Source organism: Pungitius pungitius, chromosome 13 (genome assembly GCF_949316345.1).
Source record: "Pungitius pungitius chromosome 13, fPunPun2.1, whole genome shotgun sequence".
Taxonomy (NCBI): domain Eukaryota; kingdom Metazoa; phylum Chordata; class Actinopteri; order Perciformes; family Gasterosteidae; genus Pungitius; species Pungitius pungitius.
This window is the reverse complement of record NC_084912.1, coordinates 866669-892722: the sequence shown is the minus strand read 5'-3', so window position 1 is coordinate 892722 and position 26054 is coordinate 866669. Positions and strand designations below refer to the sequence as shown.

At 45.9% G+C, this 26054-nt stretch overlaps 5 protein-coding genes across 5 annotated transcripts in view; 2 read left to right on the top strand and 3 right to left on the bottom strand.

The window, feature by feature from the left end:
- Nucleotides 1-218: 218 nt before the first annotated feature.
- dnaaf10 (dynein axonemal assembly factor 10) lies at nt 219-2473 on the bottom strand. Its single transcript, XM_037466135.2, has 8 exons — nt 2160-2473; nt 1803-1903; nt 1585-1715; nt 1385-1486; nt 1180-1295; nt 917-1051; nt 726-823; nt 219-650 (listed from the first exon to the last, which is right to left on the bottom strand). The coding sequence occupies exons 1-8, from the start codon at nt 2343-2345 to the stop codon at nt 443-445; spliced, it is 1077 nt and encodes a 358-aa protein (XP_037322032.1). The 5' UTR covers nt 2346-2473; the 3' UTR covers nt 219-442.
- Nucleotides 2474-2662: 189 nt separating this feature from the next.
- On the top strand, nt 2663-4903 carry pno1 (partner of NOB1 homolog). Its single transcript, XM_037466132.2, has 7 exons — nt 2663-2965; nt 3515-3661; nt 3739-3822; nt 4132-4192; nt 4268-4385; nt 4536-4606; nt 4702-4903. Exons 1-7 carry the CDS (start codon nt 2768-2770, stop codon nt 4767-4769), a joined length of 747 nt encoding a protein of 248 aa, XP_037322029.1. The 5' UTR covers nt 2663-2767; the 3' UTR covers nt 4770-4903.
- A 751-nt stretch (nt 4904-5654) lies between these two features.
- On the bottom strand, nt 5655-11433 carry LOC119214384 (calcineurin subunit B type 1-like). Its single transcript, XM_037466133.2, has 6 exons — nt 11208-11433; nt 8502-8541; nt 6504-6680; nt 6379-6438; nt 6110-6294; nt 5655-5858 (listed from the first exon to the last, which is right to left on the bottom strand). The coding sequence occupies exons 1-6, from the start codon at nt 11208-11210 to the stop codon at nt 5811-5813; spliced, it is 513 nt and encodes a 170-aa protein (XP_037322030.1). The 5' UTR covers nt 11211-11433; the 3' UTR covers nt 5655-5810.
- A 392-nt stretch (nt 11434-11825) lies between these two features.
- Nucleotides 11826-14803, bottom strand: cnrip1b (cannabinoid receptor interacting protein 1b). The gene is made up of 3 exons (XM_037466568.2): nt 14531-14803; nt 13343-13487; nt 11826-13044 (listed from the first exon to the last, which is right to left on the bottom strand). Exons 1-3 carry the CDS (start codon nt 14707-14709, stop codon nt 12880-12882), a joined length of 489 nt encoding a protein of 162 aa, XP_037322465.1. The 5' UTR covers nt 14710-14803; the 3' UTR covers nt 11826-12879.
- A 1933-nt stretch (nt 14804-16736) lies between these two features.
- kcnq5a (potassium voltage-gated channel, KQT-like subfamily, member 5a) overlaps nt 16737-26054 on the top strand; it is a 40824-nt gene continuing 31506 nt past the window's right edge. The window contains exon 1 of the mRNA XM_037466369.2: nt 16737-17262. Within this exon, the coding sequence (XP_037322266.1) occupies nt 16892-17262 (371 nt within the window). The 5' untranslated portion in view covers nt 16737-16891. The remainder of the gene's footprint in view (nt 17263-26054) is intronic.

The following is a 26054-nucleotide window of genomic DNA, read 5'->3' as shown; positions in this document are numbered from 1 at the left end:
TGAGAGCTTCACTCATGGGGGGGGGGGGGGGGGCAACAGAGGAGACATGCAATCACCGTAGTGTGTATTGCATCATGGCAGCTCGTCGCTTCCTTTACACCAGTTCACACATTAAACGGATGATATTCAACATTCTTTGTGTCATTGAGGCTTAAACAAAAACATTCATCGAGAACAATAAAAAACATGTTTTGTCCAAATGCACTTTAATAAAAAACATTTAAAAAGTCTACAGGAGCTCAACAAAAAGAAATGAAATCTTCAGTCTCATTTCTTCTTTAATAATATGATGAATCATTTTGATACAGGCAACGTTCCTGTAACTCAGCAATGTGCCTTTTTCAGGGACAGCACTTAAAAGAAGAAATGAGAAAACACCAACGAAGGATCACCAAGTTCTTTTCCAGGTTCTTTTTTGACCCGGCAGACCTGCAGCAGGACTTCAGGCCGCGTGCAGCTTGGTGACGATGAGCACGCGCACCGACTGGTCGAAGCCCGAGCACACGCACAGGCCCCGCTTGTCGGGGCTCCAGTCCAGGCTGGCGATGGGCTGCGTGGACAGGGTGGCGTTCTGCAGCAGGTTGACGGAGCCGGCCACGCCCACCTCCGCCTCGTCAGAGTCCTTCTTGCTCCTCTGGGCGGGATACTCGCTGTGAGACCACGTGGGCATTAGTTTATGGTCAAAGTTGAGTCTTAAGCAGAGCGTTCATGGAGTAATGACTCACTATTTCCATAGATGCAGGTTGCCGGCCCCCCCCGTAGTCATGAAGATGTCTCTGTTCTGAGGCAGATGCTTCACCTGCCAGATGGTCGACTTGTGAGCCTGAAACAAAGAGGAGGAGTCATGCAGATGATGGCTCTCTAAACACCTGAGCCGAGCTCCAGGTTAGGTTTCCCCCCCCCCCCGGTCACCTACCTTTTCGGAGACGGAGGCGAAGCCCTTGGTGGGGTGCTGCGTCCGCATGTCAAAGACGTGGAACTTCCCCTCCAGCGACGTGGCGACCAGCTTGTTCATGTTGATGTCTTTCCTGTCGAACTCCACACAGCACACCTGCTCAGAGAGAACAAGAGTCACTCTGTGGGCATGGGGTCGTCTCTGTGACTCCTGGTGACCCCTGGTGACCCTTGGTGACCCCTGGCTGAGTCACCAGCCTCACGTCTCAGGAGGGTTTCCCTCACCCCGTTTTTAATGTTGGTCTCCCAGCGGACGGACATATTCCGCAGGTCAAAGAGTTTGATGTCCCCGTTGTCGTAGCCAGCGCATACGCAGCGGTCCTGGTCGTTGAAGGCGTGGCCTGTGACAGGAGGGTCAAAGGTTGAGGGACAGTTTCCCCAAAAAATAATGCCGTTATCGAAAAGCAATTCTAAATAATACGCCACTCACCAAATGCAACAGTCCAGCAGTCCCTCCTGGTCTCTCCCTCCGCGGGCTCCATGTTGGCGACGGGCGAATCCTTCTGTCTGGGGTCCCACACTTTGACTGTCCCTGTAACACAGACAGAGGGGGGGGGGTCCACACACAGCTCACGTCTCTGTGGACACGTCTTAAACCGGAGCCCGTTAAGGCCTGCTCGCCGCTCTCACCGTCCCGGCTCCCGGTGACGATCTCGGGGGCGCCGTCGCCGACCCCCAAGCCGCCGACCCCGTCGATGCAGTTCACGATCTCCTTGTGGGCCTTCACGCTGTACACGGACACGTCCGGCGTCTCCAGGTTCCTGAGGACAACGCGGGGGGCGAGAGGACGTCAGCAGGAGAGATTCCACCCTCTCGCTCCACCAGCAACGCACATGAGAAGGAAATACCATGTATTGAGATTCCCCTCAAAGTCCCCGGTTGCTATGTGTCTTTGCTGCAGCGACGTGGCCCCGAAGGTTCCACACTTTATGGGTTTAGGTTTCTCCACCTGAAACGATGCAACAACAACTGAGACAAGTCTATTTAAGTGTATGTGAATAACAGTGGCAGCACAATCCGTAACAACATCTGTGTTCATGTGTATACAAACGTTGATTTTATTTGTTGAAGGTCACTGGCGCTTCTTCACGTTGCTCGTTGCTATGGAAACACTAAACTAGAAAGAGCGGTGCAGCCCCGAGCTAAGCTAAGCTAACGAGAGCTGAGCCAGGAGTTTGGAGGATGTTCTCCTGAGACGTCTTTACCTCCTTGATGAGACGAGCCTCTCCGTGCTCCACCTCGTAGATCTGCATCACCCCGGTTCCTCTGGCGAAGTTTCCCAGGCAGACGAACTTCGCGCTGCACGGGATCCATTTGCTGTCAAACACCGTGTAGTTCAAACTCTTCTGAATGTGCGCGATAATCTGCGGCTTCGCGAGCGGCGACGACATCTTTGCTGTTTGGGAGGCAACAGTGATACTATTTTATATTGTTCTGGTAAAGGTTTCCAGAAACCTCTCCTTCAGCGAACTTAACTGACAACACAAACGGGCCCTTTCTCCTCCAGCTGAGCTGAAGGCAAAGCTGTTCAAAGATGTGCCTGAATAAATATAAATTATTCAAGCATAATTATCATGTATAGAGACACAAACATAATACATTTGGGTGTTTAATTAATCAAAACCCACATGTATAGTATCCAAATATATTATATGCATAAATAACAATAAACTTTAAATAGTGATTCTAGTCGGGCGTTGATGACGTCGCTGTTGGGTCCTTCTCGGCGCACGAGGACACCCGCATGCCTCCGTAGCCCTCGGTCCGCCGCACGTTTCGCCATTCCCTCTGCCCCTTACACCAGTTACCGGCGATGGACACCGATAATACCACCCTCCCGGGGGCTGCCGCTGCCACGGACGGACCGGAGGACGCGGCGTCCTTCACGACGGTTAAATCTAAAAAGAGCCAGAAGCGGAAGCGCGAGGCGGACGGAGCGGGCATGGAGACCGAGGGGCCCGGGGCCAGCAAGCGGCCGCAGTTCCCCGCGATATCCAGCGACAAATTAAGGGTCAGTACTCTCTTTGTGTACTTATACTCTGTGCGGTGAAATACTTATAACGTTTATATAACTTTAAGTGATTGTTATTCGGCTCCGAAGAAGCTAGCAGCTATACATAGCGTGTATGCTGTGGTCACGTGACTGCCGTAAATAAAGCAGCTGTTGGACTGGCCTCCTTTAATGAAAGAATCTAAAGTATCAACAACAAAATGTACTACGTATTTACAGTAAATAGTTCCGTGCCAATAATTTAAATGATGTTTATGGATCCATATTGCTGCTGCAATAACAGACACATTACCTGTTGATGAAGAACTGTCCTAACAAAGTTATTATATACAATATGTACCACTGAAGTGAAGTAGAAGTATACAGTAAATAGCACATTTCTTTTATCATGTTTAGTTTATTTTTACCTCACGTCAGACACAGAAACTCTGTGGAAAACCAATTGGATCAACTCATGAAATGAAATATCTACTCATCTAAGCCTGCATCACATGGTTATTCTGTACCCCTCTCTCACTGCTGACTCTGTGTCTCATGTTGTGTTTTCAGGGGCCCGATGAGATGCGTAAAGTCTCCGTCCCGGCTCACAGGTACACGCCGCTGAAGGAGAACTGGCTGAAGATCTTCACCCCCATCGTGGAGAACCTACAGCTCCAAGTTCGGTTCAACCTGAAGACGAGGAACGTGGAGATAAAAGTACGTCGTGGCCTCGTTGACTTCGAGCCTCTTAATGTTAAAGCAGAGTGTAACGTTTCTTCTTCTTCCTTTTAAAGACGTGCAAAGAAACGCAGGACATCGGATCGCTCACGAAAGCGACGGACTTTGTCAAAGCGTTTGTACTCGGCTTCCAGGTGGAAGTAAGTGGACTCTTAAAGCTTCTGGCTTTTTAACCCTTTCCATTTCTGTACGAGCCCCCCACACCGCTACGGGGGGGGGGGCAGCATGATGGAGTTAATGTTATAACTAAGAGCAGTTTGTTCTTAAGTCTTATGTGAAACACGACATTGGTTACCAACACCACGTGACTTAAGCAACTAAAATGTGATGTTATACATTATATTATAACATATCGGTAGATATTCAAGTGAATTCTATTACTTAACGTTACATTTAAAAGTGATATATACTTTGATTGACCTTTGAACCCGGCTCTTCCTCTCCTCCAGGACGCCCTCGCCCTCATCAGACTAGACGACCTTTTCCTGGAGAGCTTTGACGTCACAGACGGTAAGACGGAGGCTCTGCGGGGGGGGGCGGGGTGTTTGTGTGTTTAATTGTTTTCTCTTGTTGCCGTGGCGACAGTGAAACCCCTGAAGGGAGACCACCTGTCCAGAGCCATCGGCAGGATAGCAGGGAAAGGAGGAAAGACCAAGTTCACCATAGAAAACGTCACAAAGACTCGCATCGTGCTCGCGGAGACGTGAGTCCATCGCCATGGTTACCAATTCATATTCGCTATTTTCATTAAGCTCCTGGATCATCGTCGCCATTTCAAACTTGTTTACATTTAGAAACTTAACAAAATGTACTCTTAGTATATTTAGGATGTGTTTTCTCGTCCTCTGAGCAGAAAGGTTCACATTCTCGGATCCTTCCAGAACATCAAGATGGCCCGGACGGCCATTTGCAACCTGATATTAGGTGAGGAGGATGTGATGTTTTTAGATTTGAGGGATGGGAACAAAGCTCTGAATCCACATGACGTGACCTTTGAACCCCTCTTTTGCCCCCGACAGGAAGTCCACCTTCAAAGGTCTACGGTAACATCAGGGTGGTGGCCAGCCGGACCGCCGAGAGGTTCTGAGGGCCGATTGGCCCACGTGTCCAATGCCCCCCCCCCCATCAGCTGACTGACACCTCGGCTTCCTGCTACGCGGATGGATTCAGTGACCTCAAAGCTTACGTTTGTGTAAATAAATTATTTCAGTCAACAGGTGACTTTTTCTATGATTATTTATTAAATTGTTCACGTTTGGATCGGTTGGTGAAAACTAAAAAAAATGTACTTCCAACGTCCTTAAAGTTTAAATTGTATTTGATTTAAAGAATCAAGTTTCCAACATTCCCAAAGCACAAGATGCAGAAAAACAACTTGACGGACTCAAAGATCCTTTTGAGAAAAATAAAACAAAAAGCACGAAAACTACAGAGGGACAAAACTACACTCGACAAAAACATGAAGCGGTCCACAGAGGTTAGAAGCTTCTCACTGAGCGGGTTACAAAATGTAAGAATAGTTCTTAGTATGTGTACATTTGGACACAACAGTGTTGTACACTGTTAAAAGATTTTATATGTTAACATCCCTGTGCGGGTGTAATAGTTTATTTAAATAAAATGAATCCGTTTTCATGTTGAGCCTCGCAGACACAACCCTTCAAAATAAAAGCTTTCCTAAAGCTGTTTACAGCAGAAAGTTTTATTTTTATAAGCGATGAGATATTATTTTAATTGGGTGATTGGAGGAAATGAACACAATCACTTTCCTACGGAGGACTAAAGTCACATTTTAATGACATTGATTACATGCGGCCACCCATTGATTTATAAATAAAAGGCAGCCAGAGGAAATGAAAGATCATCTCAGAAGATATGAGCTCCTTCACAAGTGTGAATGAAGAAATGAACTGAGATGTTAAACCTTCTACTGGTCACGTGGTTGTTGTTCCATCATCACACAAAGCAGAGATAGACTTTTGAATTCTTTATAAAAGACAAGAACAAAATAAATGTCGAGAAAGAGCGAGAGAAGTTCAGCTGGAGGCTTTGAAGGACATCTGGAGCAGATGTCCAGGGAGGGTGGAGAAAAAAGATGGATGGGTGAGCGATGGGGGGGGAAGGAGGCTCACACGTCCACCACCATCTTTTTGTGTATGTCCAGACCCCCGACCACCTGGGGGAGGAGTCACAAACAGCCATTAATCCAAGTTGTCTTCTTCTGGGCTACAAGCACTAAACACTTGATGTTCCAAGACCAACATAAAGCACCTTTTCAAATGTCTGGATGAAGACATTCATACACAACGAGTTTAAAGGGTTGAGAACAAACACTCAATGAAACAAACTGGACCCAACGTTTCCCAGGATGCATCTCATCCCGCAACCCTGTGCTCCACCCCCCATAAAGGGTGGAGGAGGACTCACGTAGCAGAACTCGTGGAAGGACACGCGTCCGTCCCCGTCCCGGTCCGCGTTGATGATCGTCTTGTCCACGATCTGCTGCAGCTGCGTGTCCTTCAGGTTGTTGCCCACCATCATCTTCAGCACCTGGAAGAGCTCGCCGTTGGAGATGTAGCCGTCCTTGTCCATGTCGTAGATCCGGAAGGCGACTGTGAGGGGGGACATGGGGGGGGGGGGGGGGGGGGTCAGTCTCGGGGGCAGCAGGACGGTGTAACGTGTGAAGATCTACTCACAGCGGAGCTTCTGCTCTTTGTCCCCTTTGACGCTGAACTGAGAGACGCCCTCGATGAACTCTGGAGAGGAGACACGTTTATATGTGTATATGTACACACACACACACACACACACACACACACACCTTTAAAGTCCACCTCTCCGTTCCCGTCCGTGTCGAATATCTCGATGACCCTCTGGACCAGCGGGTTCTGCTGCAGCTCGGGCAGCGACATGAACTCCTCCACGCTGAGCGAGCCCGAGTTGTCCAGGTCCAGCTTCTTGAACCTCTTTCCAAGCCGCTTGATCTCATCGGGATCGACTGGACGGGGACACAGAGGGGGGGGGGGGGGGGGGGGGGGGGGGGTTTGTCGCTCGCATCTCATACATTTTCTATTCTGTTGTTCCTCCTGCAAACGTTTGAGACCTCAGTGCTCGTGGAGCTGATGATGTGTTTCAGGAGCTCATGGAGGTCAGAGTTCAATCACAGAGGATGATTGGTTTATTTCCTGTACGACGAAGCATCGGCGCCTCACTGCAGACTCGTATTGGGCTGCGAGAGGAAGAAGACCAGTGAGGAACAGATGTGCCCTCACAGCTCTGCTTGATTCCTTCCCTCAACAGGAGATCATGGTCTCAAGCTTCAGTGCAGCGTGATGTTCATCCTGCGTCTCCCATCACATCCATTCGTGTTACATCAACAATAATTGTTGGAATCTCATTTATTTGTTTATTATCCGAGAGGCTCCTCACTGTGAAATATGCTAATGAGCCTTTCTGAGGGAGACCCGCTGTAACTGTGAGATGATCCACACACACACACACACCTACCTCTGTAGGCACCTTCCACTGTGTTACTAGGCAACTGGAACACGTTAGTCCCCCAAAGTAGCCCACACAGACACAGACACACACTGAGGTGTATGCAAACACATGCATATGTAGATGTTTCCAGCTTGGAGCTCGCAGAATTCAAATGAATACATTTTGCATCTCTCTCTCTTTACAGTCGAATGAGGGTTCGTGTCACATAGAGGCCTTTAATTATCAGGCAGAATATGTATTATATAATATTACAAAGCGAGGGGCTTTTTTTATATCTGAATCTTTCAGTAGCTCAAAATACAATTTGAATATCACCATTTAAATATATAAAGGTGTCTTCTAAATAACATTAAGTGAGGTAGAATTCTTCATTTAACTAGGTGTAATTTCTTCTTCATGATAGCAAAGTAAATATATCTAAAGAATACTTAAATTCAACACCAGCATGAAACAAAGGAGAATTTTTTAAGATAAAGATTATTAAATTAACTGATTTTCTTCTGTCTTCTGAAGGAGGAATCAGCATCATCGCTGTTTCTTAGATCTGAGCAGTTGGCCAGCTAGTTAGCTTGTTAGCTCGTTAGCAATTTCTTCTCTGGAGAAGAATAGTTAGCTAGTTAGCTTGTTAGCTCGTTAGCAAGTTCTTCTCTGGAGAAGAATAGTTAGCTAGTTAGCTCGTTCTTCTTGAGAAGAACTTGTTTTCTCAAACCTGCGTAGCATTGACGAACGGGGAAAAAAGAAAGACAGCCAAGTAGCCGGCTGTCTGCTAGTTAGCCATCTGGCTAGTGTGCCATTTTTACATGTGTTACATTTACTCTGCGTGTCTTCGCTGCATAATGTTACTACGCCATGAAACCTCTTGGTTTACACTTAGTTTAGCCCACCGAGCTACTTCAACGTACGCATTCAAAATGGCCGCCGCTCCTATCCCATGCTGCTGCTCATATTCTGTTGCTAGGGTAACAGCACTCCAAAGTGCACCAGCTAGCGAGTCTGTGACCAACGCTTTGTTAGCGATAGGAACATGCAGCGGGAATAATAATGGTCAAATGTTGTCTGATAATCTGCAGTGTTGGAGTTACTGTGATGGGACTGATGATGAGGTACAGCTCGCCGCCTGGAGCGGTGCTTATTCATAGCACCATTCCCCGCCCCCAGGGGCCCCCGCCCACAGGGAAACCCCTGGCAACCAGGAACTCCGCCGCATCCACTCATTTCTGGCCGGCTGCAGCCCGACCGGCCTGAGTGACATCTTCAGAACATGAAACACATGATAGAAGATCAAACAAAAAAACCTTCTGTCATTCAAAATACTTACAATGTGAGCACATCTCCAGAGGGAAACTGGCTTCATTCCCCTGAAGAGAGAGAGAGGGAGAGAAAGAGAGTCACTTCATTTACTGACTGACGCCCCCCCCCCCCCCCCCCCCAAACCACGTCAACATTCCACCGGTTCCGCCACGTTTCAAGCTCCTCGGGTCAGTGGCCTTAACCGGATCCAACCAGACCAGAAACCCAGGTTTACAATGTTTACAGAGGGAATAAATCAAGAGAGAAGTAGAGTCATAATAATCCTCAGACACGCTACTACACGCGTGTCCCCGGCTACGTCATCTCCCGGCTCACCGCCTCCTCAGAGAGGTGGAGGTGTTCTGAGAGCAGCGAGGAGGTGGAGGAGGTCACGGGGGATTAGCCGGCAGAGCGACTTGGCATTCAGAGCGTGGACATGTGCGCGGTGGCGAACGGTCCTCAGGACTGAAGGGACAAGAGAGACTTATTTCATGGTCCAACGAAAAACACGTGACTCATCAACACACTTCGTTCATTATGTGGACTTCACTTGTGATGCTCCTCAGGTACGCGGGTAGGACTCTCTAAGGCCACCTTGGGTGGTTCTGGGTAATCAGCCAAGCTGCTGCGTCTGTACCGAGTGTCCCTCCGTCTCGCTGCTTCAAGCTAACGTTAGCCACCTAGCTAACTAGCCAGCGCGTGGTGCCGGGTCGTCCCGGGTCGTGTCTGTGTAATCTGGTTAGCGGGTCGGCGGCGGCCTGAAGCACAAATGCATTTGTCAGTTTGTTGGCAACATGAACTAATCATGTGTTGAGTGAAATAAGGTTTTAAAAAGCCGCCCTCAATAATTAACGACTATGACACAAGAGAACATTTTGATGGGTTTCAACCTGTTCCAAAATGTTTGTTTCCAGACCTGGACACACTAATCCTTTATTAATGTAATCTCACCATGAAGGTGAATATTTAGGCAGCCGGACAGAATGTCAGGGTGTGGTTTGGGTGTCGAGTCGCTGCAGGTGAGGAGACTCACAGCAAAGCACATCTGACGGTGAGGATTATGGGTTTACTGACGGAGGCCTGCTTTAGGTCGCCCGGGGTCAGGAGTAACTTCTGAGTAAACCTCTTCATACACCTCCCTTTGAGCTGCACCTTCACATACTAATGGAGCGAATCACACGTGATGATTGGGGGAAGAAAGCGGCTCCCGCAGAGAGGAACCGTGAAGCTCGTGTTGGCTAATCAATAATTCACATTTCATTTAGAAACAATTAGTCCTCGGCACACAAAACATGTTCTGCATAACAAGGAGGAGACCCAAACAGGAGCAAATAATCAACGTATTCTGATGCAGATTAATGAGAGATCCTTTCATCATAACCCGCTCACAATATTTTTACTCAAGGTTTGTATCAAAGAATAATTTATGAAGGATTGGACACTTGTTGATGGAATAGTTTGTGTTTTTGTAAATGCTCAGACAAAAATCTAAATGTTAGTAGACCCATCCAGCTTATTATTAAGTGAGTTGACTTGTTGTGAGGTGTAAAAGTGTCTAATCTGTTCAGGGATCTCCACTTCATGGAATAAACAAGTTCAAGTTCATGATAGGTCCAACTCTGTGAAAATGGGTCCACGACTGATTTAGGAGTCAAATGCTTAAATAGTAAAATAATGATAAAAATCTGACTGCTGGAATTGGGAAATCCTCTCAAACGTTTGTATCCCTGATGCTACGTAAACTGGGCTTAAATCTTTTCATGCATTAAATTAGCGGTGATGCAGGAACCCATCCTGGAGACAGAACATAAGAAATTCAAAAAGTCCCTAGATGAGACCTAATATTTTTTTACCTTTCTTTTCAAAATATTTTTAGACATTATTTTTTTAATATCTGAGATAACAACCTAATATTCTTGGCCTTTTTATCCATGACATTTTTGATCCAAGTTATCAACTTTTTCAAAACACTTTTAGTATTTTTTCAAAAAGAAATTCGACCGAATATCAAATTTCTTTTTTGACTAGTACCTAATATTTTTTTCTTCATTTTCTCTTGACTTTTTTTTTCTTAAAAAAAAAAAAAACAATATTTGTTTGGCTTTTTTTTCTAGAAACCTTTTCTTGACTGAACATATTTTCCTTTTTTCCTTCCATGAAATTTTTCGACCAAAGATCTTTTGCCTTTCTGGCAAAAACATTTTTTACGTAATATTTCTTTACTTTTCTCAAATCATTTTTTGATCTTTTTTTTACTTGTTCAATTATTTTTGACCAAATTTGTTTCTCTATTTTTCAAAATATTGACTCGTTATTTTTTTAACCTTTTGTTCACATTTTTCTGACCTGAAATATTTTTCAAAAAATGTGAGGTCTCGTAATTGTATTTGTTCTTAATACAAATTTGACAAGAAAAACATATTTTCACTTTTCTTTCAATACATTTTTTGACCTGATATATTTTCATCCCAAGACTAATTTTAATTGATGATATTTTGAAATCATTTTATGACCTGGTACTTTTTTTTAGAGCTGAAACTTTTTACTTTTTTCAGCACAGAGCGCGAGACACTGCGTGAGAGGAGTCCACTTTTCTCTTTTATTTGTCTTGATTTGGAATCAAGCAACAGCTGAGCAGTAAACGAGGCGACGCGGGGGGGTGCAGGGGGGGGGGAGACGCGGGGCCGACCCACGTCCGAGTCTACCGGGGAGGAATCTCAGAAAGACCGCTTACCATCTCGAAGGTCGGATGAAATCCTGGAGGCGACGGGAGCAGAAAAGAAGTCCAACACGAGAGGGGTGGCTCGAGGTGGGGGGGGGGGGGGGGGGGCAGAGCGGTAGCGAGAAGTTCACCAAATATATACGCGTGCGTGTGCGCGCGTGGTTGTCTCCGAGTGCTCGTCCTGGCTTTATACCCGGCTCCGGGATCTTCTGCTGTGGAGGAGGAGGAAGCTCGCTTTGACAAGCAGGGGGTGTTGGGAGGGGCGGACTCGCTCTACTGCACATCCGGGAACTACAAGCTTGTGTTCACCTCCTGGCTCGATCTGTGGTTTCGGCTCCCTCTGCTGGAGGTGTGGGTGGACTACAGGTGAGCTGCATGACGTCACTACAGAAGCTCCAAGCCATTGGAGCGCGAAACACCTGCAGGTGCTCACCTGCGTTCGTGAATCCTCAAACCACGTCTTCTGCGTGTGACGTCACGGCCACCTCATTTTACTCTGCAGGAACGTGTCACAGGTGTTTTTCTCCAGTAACGTTTGTGTTTCTCTTCTTTGTTGTTTCATGTTTTTCACATCAAACATTTCATAGTTTACAGTCGGCTTGGAATAAAAAAGTTGAATGAAGACATTCTGTCACCAAAAATATTTTCCATTTTTACTTTTAATAACATTATAAACATAGAAACAGTAAAATAGGTCAGGATCACATTTTATTGCCTATGTCGAGTATTATATGCCACATACAATGTATTATATGCCAGATTGTTGCTACGCACGTTAATATGAAAACATTTCAAGTTGTCCACTGTACAAAACACTGTAAAGGTTACCAAAAACGATTTGAAGAATATTCCAAATGTCTTATTTTAACACGATTCCTATTCATGGCTGTCCTTAGAGGAAGAGGTAGAGGGAGAAAACAAGGAGCCCGACTTCACCACAAAACCCCTACAATATAAAAGTACAGCATTTAAACGGTATTCTACGGAGCTTCAGACACACAACGAGCTACTGATGTTGTTCACTTGCAGCGTTTCATTAGTTACTGCAGTTGTGACAGAAAATTCCCGTATTCTTGTGAAGATTGTGTGTCGTTTTTTGGCCGCGTTGCTGCAAATATGGTGCACGTTGTTAACATGGAATGAGTTTCTTCACACGTAGCTTCAGTGCACATAAACACACCGTTAGCACACACACACACACACACACACACACACGACTCTACACACCACGTTGATCATCACATGACGCCAGCTAAAAACAACATTTAACCTGTGAGTCTTTGAACGCAACATTTAAACCAGAGGTTGATGACAAATTCCACATTTTTCATTTTAAGGCGAATCATTTTTAGAGTTCGGTTCTTCACGCCTTCCTTCAGAGTAGTGGGACATATACCATTTATTTTACTACCTTTATCTGTAGATTTCTCCTAAAGTTGTCGTTACATACTGCCTCATGTGCATAGTTAAAAATAATGTTAATGTTGATCATCACCTGAGGAATCTTCATAAACGCTTTAGTTTGAGCACCATAAACAAACCTCTGAGGTTCTCTAACGCGGCGCCCGAGGACCCAGTTCGGCTTCTCATCTTTCCTTCCTTTACTTTTTCAAACAGAATATCTGACGTGGGTTAGCGATGGATCTGCCTCCTCGTAGCCACGTTACCATGACGACCAGAGCGGTCACACGAACATCTCCTTGTTGACCCACATGAGCGTGCGCGTGTCGTTGGGTTTGCACTCGTACTCGATGCTGTTGAAGCTGTTGCCCCACTGGCAGTGGTCCCTCTTGTTGTAGTTGTAGTACTTCACCTGCCACACCGCCTCAAAGAGCCCCGCCTCCGCGAACTGGAGCAGGAAGTGGAGAGAGGGGGGGGGGGGGCACGTGTGAGATGACGTGACTGGGAAATACTGAGCGGACAGATGGGACACACACACACACACACACACACACACACACACACACACACACACACACACACACACATAACATATGGCTACTACACACGTCTAATAGTATAAAATGGTACACTTTGAACCAGATGGAATAAGCATTTTTATTGAATGCCACACACTTTAAGCTGTTCAGATGATTCAAAAACGATGCTGGCGTCCGACTTCTCAACCGAGAGGTGAGAGGTTCTACCTGGATGTTGATCTGAACCGGCTGGCGCTCTCCGCTCTTGGTGTGGGCGACCCCCTCCGTGTCGTACTGGCCCCTGTAGACCACCGCCTGGGGGTCTTTGGACTGCTGCTCCAAGGGGAAAGTCACCCCCCCCACGCTCATCGACCTGCAGGGCAGCGGCACAGAGGAGGCTCATCTGGCAGCGTCCTTCATACAATAAGAGACTAAAATATGATTCACCGGATGTGTTCAATATTAAACAAGATATTTAGAAGATTATAAACCCACAAATTGTATTTAGGTGCAAAACTGTGCCTCATACTCACCGTTAGTTTTTTTTAAAAGGACATGGTTTTGTTTTCACACATCAAATCATAAAATAGGCCTCCAGATGTGCTCCATGACCCACATTTCAAAACATCATGGCACGTGTGACCTCTTTTTGGCTCATTCAAACGCACTCGGATATTTAGATGTTGAACACTAATCCTCGTTTGTGAGATTTGAAAAAACGACAACTGTCATTACACAATACCCGCAGTCCCTAATCCGTGCGGGATTTGTGCAGGTTTATGTTGCCTTCGAGCGCTGCTCGTAAATTCCTGCTTTGTTGCACTTGATGCGCCGTAAAGTGCAGGACTTTTGACATATTATGACACTAAAAAGATACGTTAGTGAGATCGTTGTGCAAAAAGACCCGTTGTTCCTGTTTCCTCTTAATCTTAATGAATCATCAGGTTGTGACACTCATAAATCCCACTTTCCGTGAACACAGCTTTCAAATCTGCAATCGCCTTCAGTTAAAGTCGCCGCTGTCACGAGGAGGAACCTCAACATCCGGTTCCTTAATTACCGCTAATCATTAAAGCACGTGACCGCCGAAGTGTGTTCGATGTTGTAAAAGGAAATATATGTTAATAAAAACCACTAAAGATGTATTTCACAGGTGGAGACTATTAAAAATACCTCAGAGCCTTTAAAACGTCACTAAAAATAAATAGTTAAAATAAAGTGATGCCACGTTCACACATCTGTGTCATTGATGTTATTTTAAAGCCGCAGGAGACCTTTTGGCGGGATTTCAACGATCTGACGTTAATGTTTCTTCATATTTTGTCAGTAGGCAGCAATCCGGGGTTTTTGCCCCCCCCCCATCAATAAACAACAACAACGACGATAACGATGGTGATGAGTAAAAAGACAACCTACGTGGCCTCGACGGCTCCGGGTTTCACGACCACCTCGACCCGGTACTTGGAGCCCGTGAGCAGCTTGATGGTTCGCGTCTGGCCGAAGCGCGCGCCGTCCGCTTTGAAGTGCACCGCCGCGTCGTTGGGAAGCATCTTCAAAGAGATGCCGACCCTCACGAGCGGGGGGATGGCGGCCATGATCCGACGCAGAGGGGCGCGTGAGAGAGTGATGGGTCTGACAGGACTGATGCACGTGCGGGAGAAATCCCGTTCATCTGCAGCACGAGCTAATCCCGAGCAACCCCCCCCCCCCCCCTCCTCTCCCTCTTTCTATATATACATAACTGTGCACTTAACTATATGTGCACTTTACTGTCGCTAATTTGTATTGTATTTTAAAATGGTATTCAGTATTATTTTACATTTGGTTAGTTTTTATTTTGTCTTATGTTTTGCACCTTAATCAATGTGTGTTGCTAATATCACCGCATGATGACACTGTTGCTTTTGTTTTAAAAATATTTTAAATGTAAGATTTTAACACTTAACACTTATTTCACACTTTGCTGAGTGATTATGTTACATTATAAGAATGTGGACACAATAATGAATGTAGAAGGAACAGTTTATTTCAAACCACCAAATATGTTCTAATCGATGCTTTTATCACTAATAGTTCCTGTTACAGCCTCGGCCTTGTGAGATATGAGACAAAAATACATCTTCAGATATTTGAAACACACATAATCGTTGCAGCTCCTGTAATGTCGATGTTTGACCACTAGATGCCGTCCTTTGATCACGAGAGGAGAACAGAACGTTTTGGTTAAATGTCCAGCTGTGATGTGCTCGCATTGCACGTGATGGCGTCATCACGAACTTTGGGCGGATGAACTTCAAATAGTCCCCAAAAAGTAAACTTCTGTGAAAAAAACTACTGTCCCCTGAGTGCTGAAACGTAAAAATGATGATAGTTGAGGATATTTAACGCTGTTGTTTATTAGGAGGACTGAACTCAGATGAAGATAATATCATCATCATCATCATCATCATCATCATCACCGAGGCGGTTAATGAGACCATCAAGGGGTTTAAGAAGCTTTGAATGGACATGGGTGCATTTATTACAAATGTAAGTTATTCATCTTTAGGTGTGAAAGCGTATTATTTAATGCCCGTCCCATCAAGATTCTTTGTTTCCTCTATTAATGAACAGCTCTAAATGATCATCAGGTTAACGGATCAAAACCATCGCCTGCGTAAAACCTGCGTTTCTCCAAGTAAATGATTGTCATTGAATATGTCATTTATAAAGCCGATTTTGAGGTGGCCTGCACTGATTCAGTGGAGCTGGTGGTGGAGTTGGGTGGTGCTGGTGGAGTTGTTGGTGCTTGGTGGTGGAGTTGGGTGGTGCTGGTGGAGTTGTTGGTGCTTGGTGGTGGAGTTGGGTGGTGCTGGTGGAGTTAGTGGTGCAGGGTGGTGCTGGTGGAGTTGGTGGTGCTGGGTGGTGCTGGTGGAGTTGGTGGTGGAGTTGGGTGGTGCTGGTGGAGTTAGTGGTGCAGGGTGGTGCTGGTGGAGTTGGTGGTGGAGTTGGGTGGTGCTGGTGGAGTTAGTGGTGCAGGTTGGTGCTGGGTGGTGGAGTTGGGTGGTGCTAGTGGAGTTGGGTGGTGCTGGTGGAGTTGTTGGTGCTTGGTGGTGGAGTTGGGTGGTGCTGGTGGAGTTGTTGGTGCTTGGTGGTGGAGTTGGGTGGTGCTGGTGGAGTTAGTGGTGCAGGGTGGTGCTGGTGGAGTTGGTGGTGCTGGGTGGTGCTGGTGGAGTTGGTGGTGGAGTTGGGTGGTGCTGGTGGTGCAGGGTGGTGCTGGTGGAGTTGGTGGTGGAGTTGGGTGGTGCTGGTGGAGTTAGTGGTGCAGGTTGGTGCTGGGTGGTGGAGTTGGGTGGTGCTAGTGGAGTTGGGTGGTGCTGGTGGAGTTAGTGGTGCAGGGTGGTGCTGGGTGGTAGAGTTGGGTGGTGCTGGTGGAGTTAGTGGTGCAGGGTGGTGCTGGGTGGTGGAGTTGGGTGGTGCTGGTGGAGTTGCGCCCCGTTCCGTGTGGCGCGTAAAAGTGACGCAGGGTTTGGGGCAGCAGTGATTTGACAGAAAGAAGCAAGTGAGTTGGGAAAGAAAAAGCGCGTGGGAGGGTGAGAGAGCCCCCCCCCCGCCCCCCTCCCCTATCCCCCTGACCAGCCAAACGCCCCGATGGATCCACTCCTTCACAACCCCACTCGTCTCCAGACTTGCGCAGATGCGAGTGGTGTTTAACCCTTACGCGCACGGCTTGCTGCTCCGCGCCCGGTGAGAGCACCAAACACCCCCCGGCGCAGAGAGCACTTGCGCTCCATGTGAATGTCTGCCGCTCTCCCAGCGCACCGCGCTGGTGATGCCATGCCGCGAAGTCACGCCGGCGACGACAGCGGCGGCGCGGGTCTCTGGCTGAAGACCCCGACGGGCCGCCGGACGCAGGACCACACGCCGAAGGATGTGGAGTCCGGGCACCGGGCGATGAGCAGCGCGGCGCGGGCCGGGGACGGGCTTCCGTCCCCCGGTGCCGCCGGAGCGGAGAGGAAGCAGGGCGCCCGCCTCAGCCTGCTCGGGAAGCCGCTGATCTACAGCGCGCAGAGCGGGCGCAGGAACGCGAGCTACCGGCGGCTCCAGAACTACCTGTACAACGTGCTGGAGAGACCGCGCGAGTGGGCGTTCATCTACCACGCCTTCGTGTGAGTACTTTAATCAGACTGCAGGGAGCCCGCGACGTGTAGTCCCGCCGGTGGGAAACCAAGCGTTAGGAATGAAGAACGAACACCTCAGCTTTTCGGCCACTTTGTCTGTCGTTCACCTGATGACCTACTGACGTCACGATGAACAGGTGGAAAAAGCTGTTTGCAGATATGGTGTTTTTTTCAAAAGAAAAACATGTAATACTTGTCTCTCCTGTCTCTCCTGTGCTGGGATGCAATCTGCTTCTTGGTGGTTTAATGTTGTGAACACTGTGGCCCTGATTCCATCACCTGTTGCTCCAAAACACCGGCGGCACAGATCCAGAATCGGCTCAGATTCTCAGTGTGCCGGTAGTTGAAGATATTTGATTGACTGACTGTGTGCATTAGGCCCGATCTCTCCCTGCTCCTCCCGTAACTCTGGGAGCTGCAGATCCCATATGCGGCCCTCAGAGAAGGTCAACATGCTGCCGCCTCAGAAGGTCCGATGTGAAGTCAGCTCCTTCTGCTCGGCAAGATCTTTGAGTCTCTGGGGAAAGTTCCCCTGGGACACGTTTAATGTTTCAGTCCATTAATCCAAAACAGCCGCCAGCTGAACGCAGACCCAAAGGCGTAACCATGGTTTTGTCATGGAGGGGGGGTCCATCATTTCTTTTTCGTTAAGTGCATTGCCTGATATTCTATGGTTATATATAAAAAAATCACACATTTAGAACAGGACAACATCGACCATTTCAATTCACCTCAAATCCTCCATTAATCTACCTCCTCTCCAAACTAACTTTGCTTTCTTTGCTTTCAACTGACTGACGAAAAAGTGATAGGTAACCATGACAACGCAGCACGACGTAAGTTGGTTTCAAACGAAATCACACAAGTGAACGATTAGGAGGTGGGATTCACACACTTAGGACACGCCCACCCAAGAAAGAATCGGTTTGTGGACCAATGGTCAGAGAGCCTTGAGTTTGGCGATTTTTAGATTGTGGCGGTTGCTTCAGTTTCTCAAAGTGACCATATTTGGACTGAGGAGGAAGTAGAGATGCTGTATATGTTTCTGCCGTCAACCTGTCAATCAGATTATTTATTACATCTGGACAGAACGCATCAGATCCTGTGTGACCGAGGAAAAATGCCGTCGGACTCCATGCACCTCTGCTTTAATTATTTATTCCTCTGAACAGTTATACAACATAATACACACTATCTATGAATGAAGATACATCTCTGTGTTTCTGTCACACACACACACACACACACACACACACACACAGACACACACACTGTGCACGACATTAGCAGTGATGAAGCGCCTCCTCCTGTCCGGATGTGAGGAGGAGGATGTGGAGCTGTCAGAGGAGGAGCCGCCCGGCCGGATGTCGACATTTTATTTGCCCTGGTGGGACAGGAGAGGTCAGGGGTTAAGTCGCTACATCTGGTCGCTGCCACGGGCCTCAAATACACTGTTTGAGGGAGATAAAGAAACCTCAGCGGGAGCATCGAGGTGACGTCACAGCGAGGAAGTTGGCAGAGAGCACAGGTCTGTTTTTGTGCATTAATGCAGAATAACTGCAGATGTGTTTCAGTGCAGTCTGATGTCTGCCTGCTAATCACTACACAGAAGTAGAGTCATTTCCTCATAGACGTCTATGGGAGCAGAGGAGTCGCCCCCTGATGGTCACTACACAGAAGTAGAGTCATTTCCTCATAGACGTCTATGGGAGCAGAGGAGTCGCCCCCTGCTGGTCACTACACAGAAGTAGAGTCATTTCCTCATAGACGTCTATGGGAGCAGAGGAGTCGCCCCCTGCTGGTCACTACACAGAAGTAGAGTCATTTCCTCATAGACGTCTATGGGAGCAGAGGAGTCGCCCCCTGCTGGTCACTACACAGAAGTAGAGTCATTTCCTCATAGACCTCTATGGGAGCAGAGGAGTCGCCCCCTGCTGGTCACTACACAGAAGTAGAGTCATTTCCTCATAGACGTCTATGGGAGCAGAGGAGTCGCCCCCTGCTGGTCACTACACAGAAGTAGAGTAATTTCCTCATAGACGTCTATGGGAGCAGAGGAGTCGCCCCCTGCTGGTCACTACACAGAAGTAGTCATTTCCTCATAGACGTCTATGGGAGCAGAGGAGTCGCCCCCTGCTGGTCACTACACAGAAGTAGAGTCATTTCCTCATAGACGTCTATGGGAGCAGAGGAGTCGCCCCCTGCTGGTCACTACACAGAAGTAGAGTCATTTCCTCATAGACGTCTATGGGAGCAGAGGAGTCGCCCCCTGCTGGTCACTACACAGAAGTAGAGTCATTTCCTCATAGACCTCTATGGGAGCAGAGGAGTCGCCCCCTGCTGGTCATTACACAGAAGTAGAGTCATTTCCTCATAGACGTCTATGGGAGCAGAGGAGTCGCCCCCTGCTGGTCACTACACAGAAGGCAGCTTTAACTCACAAAGCGTCTGGTTGCTATGATACAGGAGCTCTTGTTCTGACTGATTGTGAAAGCTGAAGCACACAGACCCTGCCGGTCCCTTCATATCCCTCCCTGTTGTGGTTGTTTTTGTTTATCACTTGTACAGGATGTTGGTCCCGCCCCTCCATTGCTATTGGACAGCCGGGTACCAGGTTGACAGCAGCGCGATCAGAACAGAATAAAGTAGAAAGTTGTGTCCTCAGACAGCAGTACTCCAAACCTCCTCTGTGGTGGCTTCGGCTACAGTCGGTGTCACCGGGTCAACTGTTGCCATGGTGACACCCACAGACTCCCATGGTGAAAGTTAAGGGAATTCGTGTATTCAGTTTCCTCCCAGATTTAGAATCCAATTTGTGTTTTAGATCAATTAAATCAGCTCCTGTCTGTCGAGTCTTTGATCAAAGTGAACGCTTTGACAATAAATATATGAATAGTTATGGAATTAGATTAAACAAATAACAGACAGCGTTAGGGAGTCTGTAAACCCCGCCCACAGTCTACATAACTACAGACAGGGATCAAACATATTGAGCCAAATGTATTCTTTGAAGTGAGATTTAATTGGGATGTCGTGAGGCTCGTCTTCAGTGAAATGTCTTCTTATGAGGATGGTTCAGATGAAAAATGAAAACCACTCAATGCTCCACAGTTTATGAACAGTTTGTGCTTGTGTCTCGATGCAGGGAAATTGTGACATGGTCCCCAAAGGGTTCAAATAAGTATTTTATGTAAACTTGTATAAATACAAGCAGATGCACATACAGGAACATGCAAAGAGACGCAAAGACAAGGTCATAAGACACTTGTTTTCTCAAATGCAGGCGTATAAATAATAAAACGTTTTCTTTGATCATTTAATTACCAGGCAGTGATGTGGAAACAGATGCTGCTGTGTGTGTGTGTGTGTGTGTGTCATCAAATCCTCATCCATGTGAATCCTTCTCTGATGGCTGCTGTGTGAGTGGAGACACTGAGACGCAGTTTCTCTCTCAGCGACTTCGGTTGTGTTCGACGATTCGCTTCACACAGGTGGGGCTGTCCTTATGGGACCCTGTAAATACCGTATGTCACAGTGTCTCCTTATATACAGAGAGAGACTGACATGTGTGTATATATATATATATATACATATGTGTGTGTGTGTGTGTGTCAACTTGCTCACAAATGTCAATGCATCCAAACGGATATATCTGTTTGTGCTTTTGCTCTTCACAAAGACGTAAGTAGTGAAAGTGAAATCTGCAACTCTCAGATAATTCAACCTGCAGGTGCATTGCCCCCCCACCCCCAAAAAAAGGGTCCAATGCACTCAGACCTGATGAACATCAAAGGCTTCCTGAGGACGCTGCACTTTGTGTCCTGGTGACACGGGGACGTTGGGGACACCTGAGCCCATAAAAGCGTCTGTGTTTGGGTCTTCTTCAGGTATGGAGACGGATGTTGGCGAGCACCCGGTGGAAACATGCTCGTGCCCATCAGATGGAGACGGATGGAGAGAGAGTGTGTGTGTGTGTGTGTGTGTGTGGGGGGGGGGGGGGGGGGGTATAAACACTGCCGTCTTGTGTCCGGTGTTTGCACGAGTAGAGTCCCGGTCCCCTCAAAGGTAACGGAGCTTTGTTTTGCATCTTCAGAGGAGAACCTCACGGAGCATCCAGGGTCACCGGCTGGCACACACACACACACACACACGCACACACACAGTCATTTCAGTCATTTTCTATTAAATTGTGAGAGAAAAAGACATTGAATTAAGAAAAACCACATTCATTCTTGTGTTTATTAGGTGTTGTTTCCTGAGTTGTAATCTCCAGATGTTGTGCGTAGGTGCCGTGATGTGACAGTATGGGCTTGGATCACGCGTGACGCATTGACCTCCGGCCCCGATTGATGCTGCCGGTCCTTACATGGTGATCGAGAGGAGAGCAGCGTCTTAAAAGGCTTGTTGCATTTGGTGTGAAAGCACCTTTGCTCCCCGGGGCTCCTCCCACACACCAGCAGGGAGCTCACAGGCCTCTTTGTGTTGTTTGTGTCGCTGATGATTGAGGGGCTTCTGAATGAGCGCGTCCCTCCCAACGCAGTGTGCGGACATCCCAAAATCCCCTTTTACCCCCTCAGTGCACCAGGAATGCCCAGAATGCAAAGGGCGTCCGGTCCCCACTCTGCTCTCTGCTGGGTAAATGTGCAAAAAGAAATGAGCCAATTAGCACTGCGTCAGAGAGAGGAGAAGAAGAGCTGATGGAGGACGAGGTCGCCTCAGAGGAGTGACACACAGGAAGTGTGTAGGTAGTGTGTGTGTGAGCAGCAGTGTGTGTGTCCGCTCTCTCTGTGAGCTGTTGAAGATGAGATTAGTTGAGAGATTGTGTATGAATGTTTTAATGAATAAATCTAATATGGATTTATAGACTTCCTGAGTGTCTTTGCTTCCACAAAGGTCTCCTTTAATTCATCCACCTATAGTGCTTTCCTGCTGCGTCTCAGCTGGTTGCCTGGCAACCCAAAAAATAAGGTGGACTGTTTTGTCTGTGAGCTTTGAAGGTTCTAATCACCTGTTTGCTTTGCACCCTGCGGGGAGAATGTGGAAGATGATGGACTGCATCATGACATCACTGAATACTTAATGGCTGTGTGACTCGTCTCCAGGTCACTGAAGGTCACCCGCTAATGAACACGCTCATTACGTGCCTCACAGTTTGCCTTGTTTAGGACTGAGAGGGACGGGGAGCTTCATTTATTTTAATTAAAGAATTGTGATTGCATCCTAAAGTTCTTCTCTCTGAAGACACCAAATGCACCGTAACAACCGCTGCTCTTTTTGATGAAGAACGGGCTCAATTCTGCATTTTACCAAATGTAAATACGAGCAGATATCACTTCGAGCCCTGAGACGATTTTCAGTCATCCGCACAGTTAAAGGAAGCTTTTGATTTTGTCTTTGAGTTTTTTTCTTATTTTCTGGAACCGATTTTCTCACTCAACTCTGTAGAAGACAGCAACTTCTTTGAATGCAGCATAGTACAGCGGGACATGATATGGATGTAATATGTATGTATAAGTACACGGTTACTTAACACAACCAGTGTGTGCACTTTCCACACAACAGGTAGGACACACACACAGCTCTCATGAGTCACTCTTTGCTCTGCAGCTCTTGAGAAATCAGGCTCCAGATGACTCTATTGAGAATAACTTCATCCCCTGGTGTGAGAGGGAATATATCAGTAGGTGTGTGTCTGTGTGTTTGTTTATTATAGAGCTTTCTCTATAATAGAGAACATAATTTTAACATATCATAGAAAAAATATATATGTATATTTTTAAAGTCAAAATATGTTAGTTGAAAAATGTTTTTAAAAAGAAAACGTGGTTTAGGTCGATAAATGTTTTTTAAAAAGTCATGTGTTGTGGAAAAGGTTTTTTGAAAAAAAGTAAAAAAATATAAGGCAAAAATGTGTTTTGAATAAAAGTCTAAGATTATTAGGCCAAATAATTTTGGATTGTTTTTGTTGAAAAAAAATATTAGGTCAAAAAATGTTTTCAAATTGTTTTATGAACAATAGGGAAAAAAATATATTAGAAAAAAAGTTTTGAAAAAAGTCTACAATTTTAGGCCACATTTTCTTTTTGATAAAAACTAAAAAAATATTAGATTGAAAAATGTTTTCAAAAAAATGTTTTCAAAAAGTTTTTTGAAAAATAGTAAAAAAATTATTAGGCCAAATTTTGTTTTCTGAAAAAAGTAAAAAAATATTAGATCAAAAAATGTTTTCAAAATGTTTTTGAAAACTAGGAAGAAAAAAAAAATTAGGCATAAAAAAGTCTAAAATTGTAGGCCAAATTTTCTTTTTAAAAAAAGTAAAAAAATATATTGGACAAAATTTATTTTGAAAAAAAGGAAAAAAAATATTAGATCGAATTGTTTTTTCAAAAAAATGTTTTCAAAATGTTTTTTGAGAAATAGTAAAAAATATATTGGGCAAAGAAATGTTTTGAAAAAAAGTCTAAAATTATTTTTTTATTATATTTTCATTTTGAAATTTAAAAAAAAAGTATTAGATCGAAAAATATAAAAAAAAATGTTTTTCAAAACTAGGGGAAAAAAAATTATCATGCAAAATTTTTTTTTGAAAAAAAGTCAAACATTTTTGGCTAAGTTTTCTTTTGGAAAAAAAGTAAAAAACATTAGATCGAATTTTTTTTCCAAAAAAATGTTTCCAAAATGTTTTTGGAGAAATAGTAAAAAATATATTGGGTAAAGAAATGTTTTGAAAAAAAGTCAAATTATTTGGCCAAATTTTCTTTTTGAAAAAAAGTAAAAAAAAAATTGATCTAAAAATACATATAATACAATTTAATATACATAAAATAAATGTTTTGAAAATAATGTATTAGGCCAATTTTTATTAAAAAAAAACATATTTTAAAAAGTCTAAATATATTAGGTTGGAAAAGAAGTAAAAAAGAAATATCAAGTCAATAATTATTTTGAAAATAAGTAAAAATATATCAAAATGTTTTGAAAAAAAGTCAAAAAAAGATTTAAAAAAAGATAACAATAGAATCTCAAAAAGTCAAAATATGTGGAGCGGTCGTCAGGACTATTGCCCATACGGATGGAGTGATTGCCCGTACGGGTGAAGCGGTATTCCGTACGGGTGGAGCGGTCGTTAGTACGGGTGGAGCGATTGTCAGTATGGGTGAAGCGATACTCAGTACGGGTGAAGCAATTCTCAGGACGAATATGTTGACGTAGTTGAAAAGAGAAAGCTTCAGGCACTCCCACAACCATTGTGTGAGCGCGGTGACCAGTGAGAGCTGGTTGAACTGGCCCGGCTCCACCCGGCCCCCTGTTGTTCTGCGAGGGGGGGCCCAGGGGCTCAGGCCATGATTCCTCCCATTGATTCTCACTAGAAGCAAAGGTGGAACCGGCTCCTGTGTACATGAGTGGAGACGGGGAGTATTGACGAGGTATCGGAGTGGTTATCACATGTATAAAATCCTCACGATGGCGTCTCTATTTGTAGAAGCCTTGTTCAGATCTGTGAAGACGAAGAAGATGAATTATTGATCTTTGTGTAGCAGCAGCACAGCTCATTGATCTGGTCAGAATGTTTTTGTTTTTCGCTGCGTATCTGATGAAGTGAAGAGGATGTAGAATCAGATTGTGTTTCTAACATACGTTTAGACCTCAAAATCGCCTCGAGCATGAAAACAGACGCTCAGCTTTTACGTGAATGTGGACCTCAAAGAAAGCAGCTCAGCACAGAAAGACAGTGTGAGGCATCATCTCATGTGTCGGATCCTCACTGATCGACGCTGCAGTCGCTGCGGCGCACCACTAGAGGCTGATCGGAGTCAGTGTGTGCGTGTGAGTGTGTAATTGATCAAATGTCACTCCTGTTTATGATTTCCTCTGCAAATATTTAACAATTTATGAAAACAGTCGGGCTCCCCGTGCTCTGGAATGTGTGTGTGTTCGTGCACGATCACAAGCTCTGAAGAAAAAGGAAGATGTTCTCCAAAAAAGTACATGTGGACGCCTAGCAAACGGAGCTTGTACGAGAATCAATGCGACTCGTGTTACGCGGCATGACAAGTTGTCCGTGTGTTGTTGCTGTGTGTGTGAGAGAGAGAGAGAGAGAGAGAGAGAGAGAGAGGGAATGAGCCGAGAGAATGTCCCTGTGAATGTATGTGTGTGTGTGTGTGTGTGTGTGTGTGTGTGTGTGTGTGTGTGTGTGTGTGTGTGTGTGTGTGTGTGTGTGTGTGTGTGTGTGTGTGTGTGTGGGTGTGTGTGTGTGGGTGTGTGTGCCGGTTCTGGGTCCGCTCCATTGACGGGAGTCCGTCTAATGGAGAGTGAGTCTCTGTTTTCTCTGAGTAATCCTTCTCAGGCCTGCAGCCAACAGAGCAACCAGCCTGACACAACAAGACAACTGGCTGGTTAACATCACACAATCCATGTGTGTGTGGGGGGGGGGTTAGCGAGAGAGCTTTTAATTTTTCATTTAAATCTAGGGTAAGAAACGTAAAAAACTCCTTTTGTTGATTCTGTTGAGATTCGTCTCACATTCTGAATATGAGTAATAAATCAGAAGAAGATGCCATCTTTGGATATCACAGGACTGGATTAGACTCCTCTGCTCCCATAGACGTCTATGAGGAAATTACTCTGCTTCTGTGTAGTGACCAGTATTTGTGGGGCTGTGAGGAGGACGGTAACCTCAAGGTGAGGTCCTTTGTCAGGTGACCTGTCGCGGTTGGCTTCACCACCGAGACAGCCGGCGTCTCCCCCTCGTCTCAGCCAGGACAGACGAGGGGGAGACG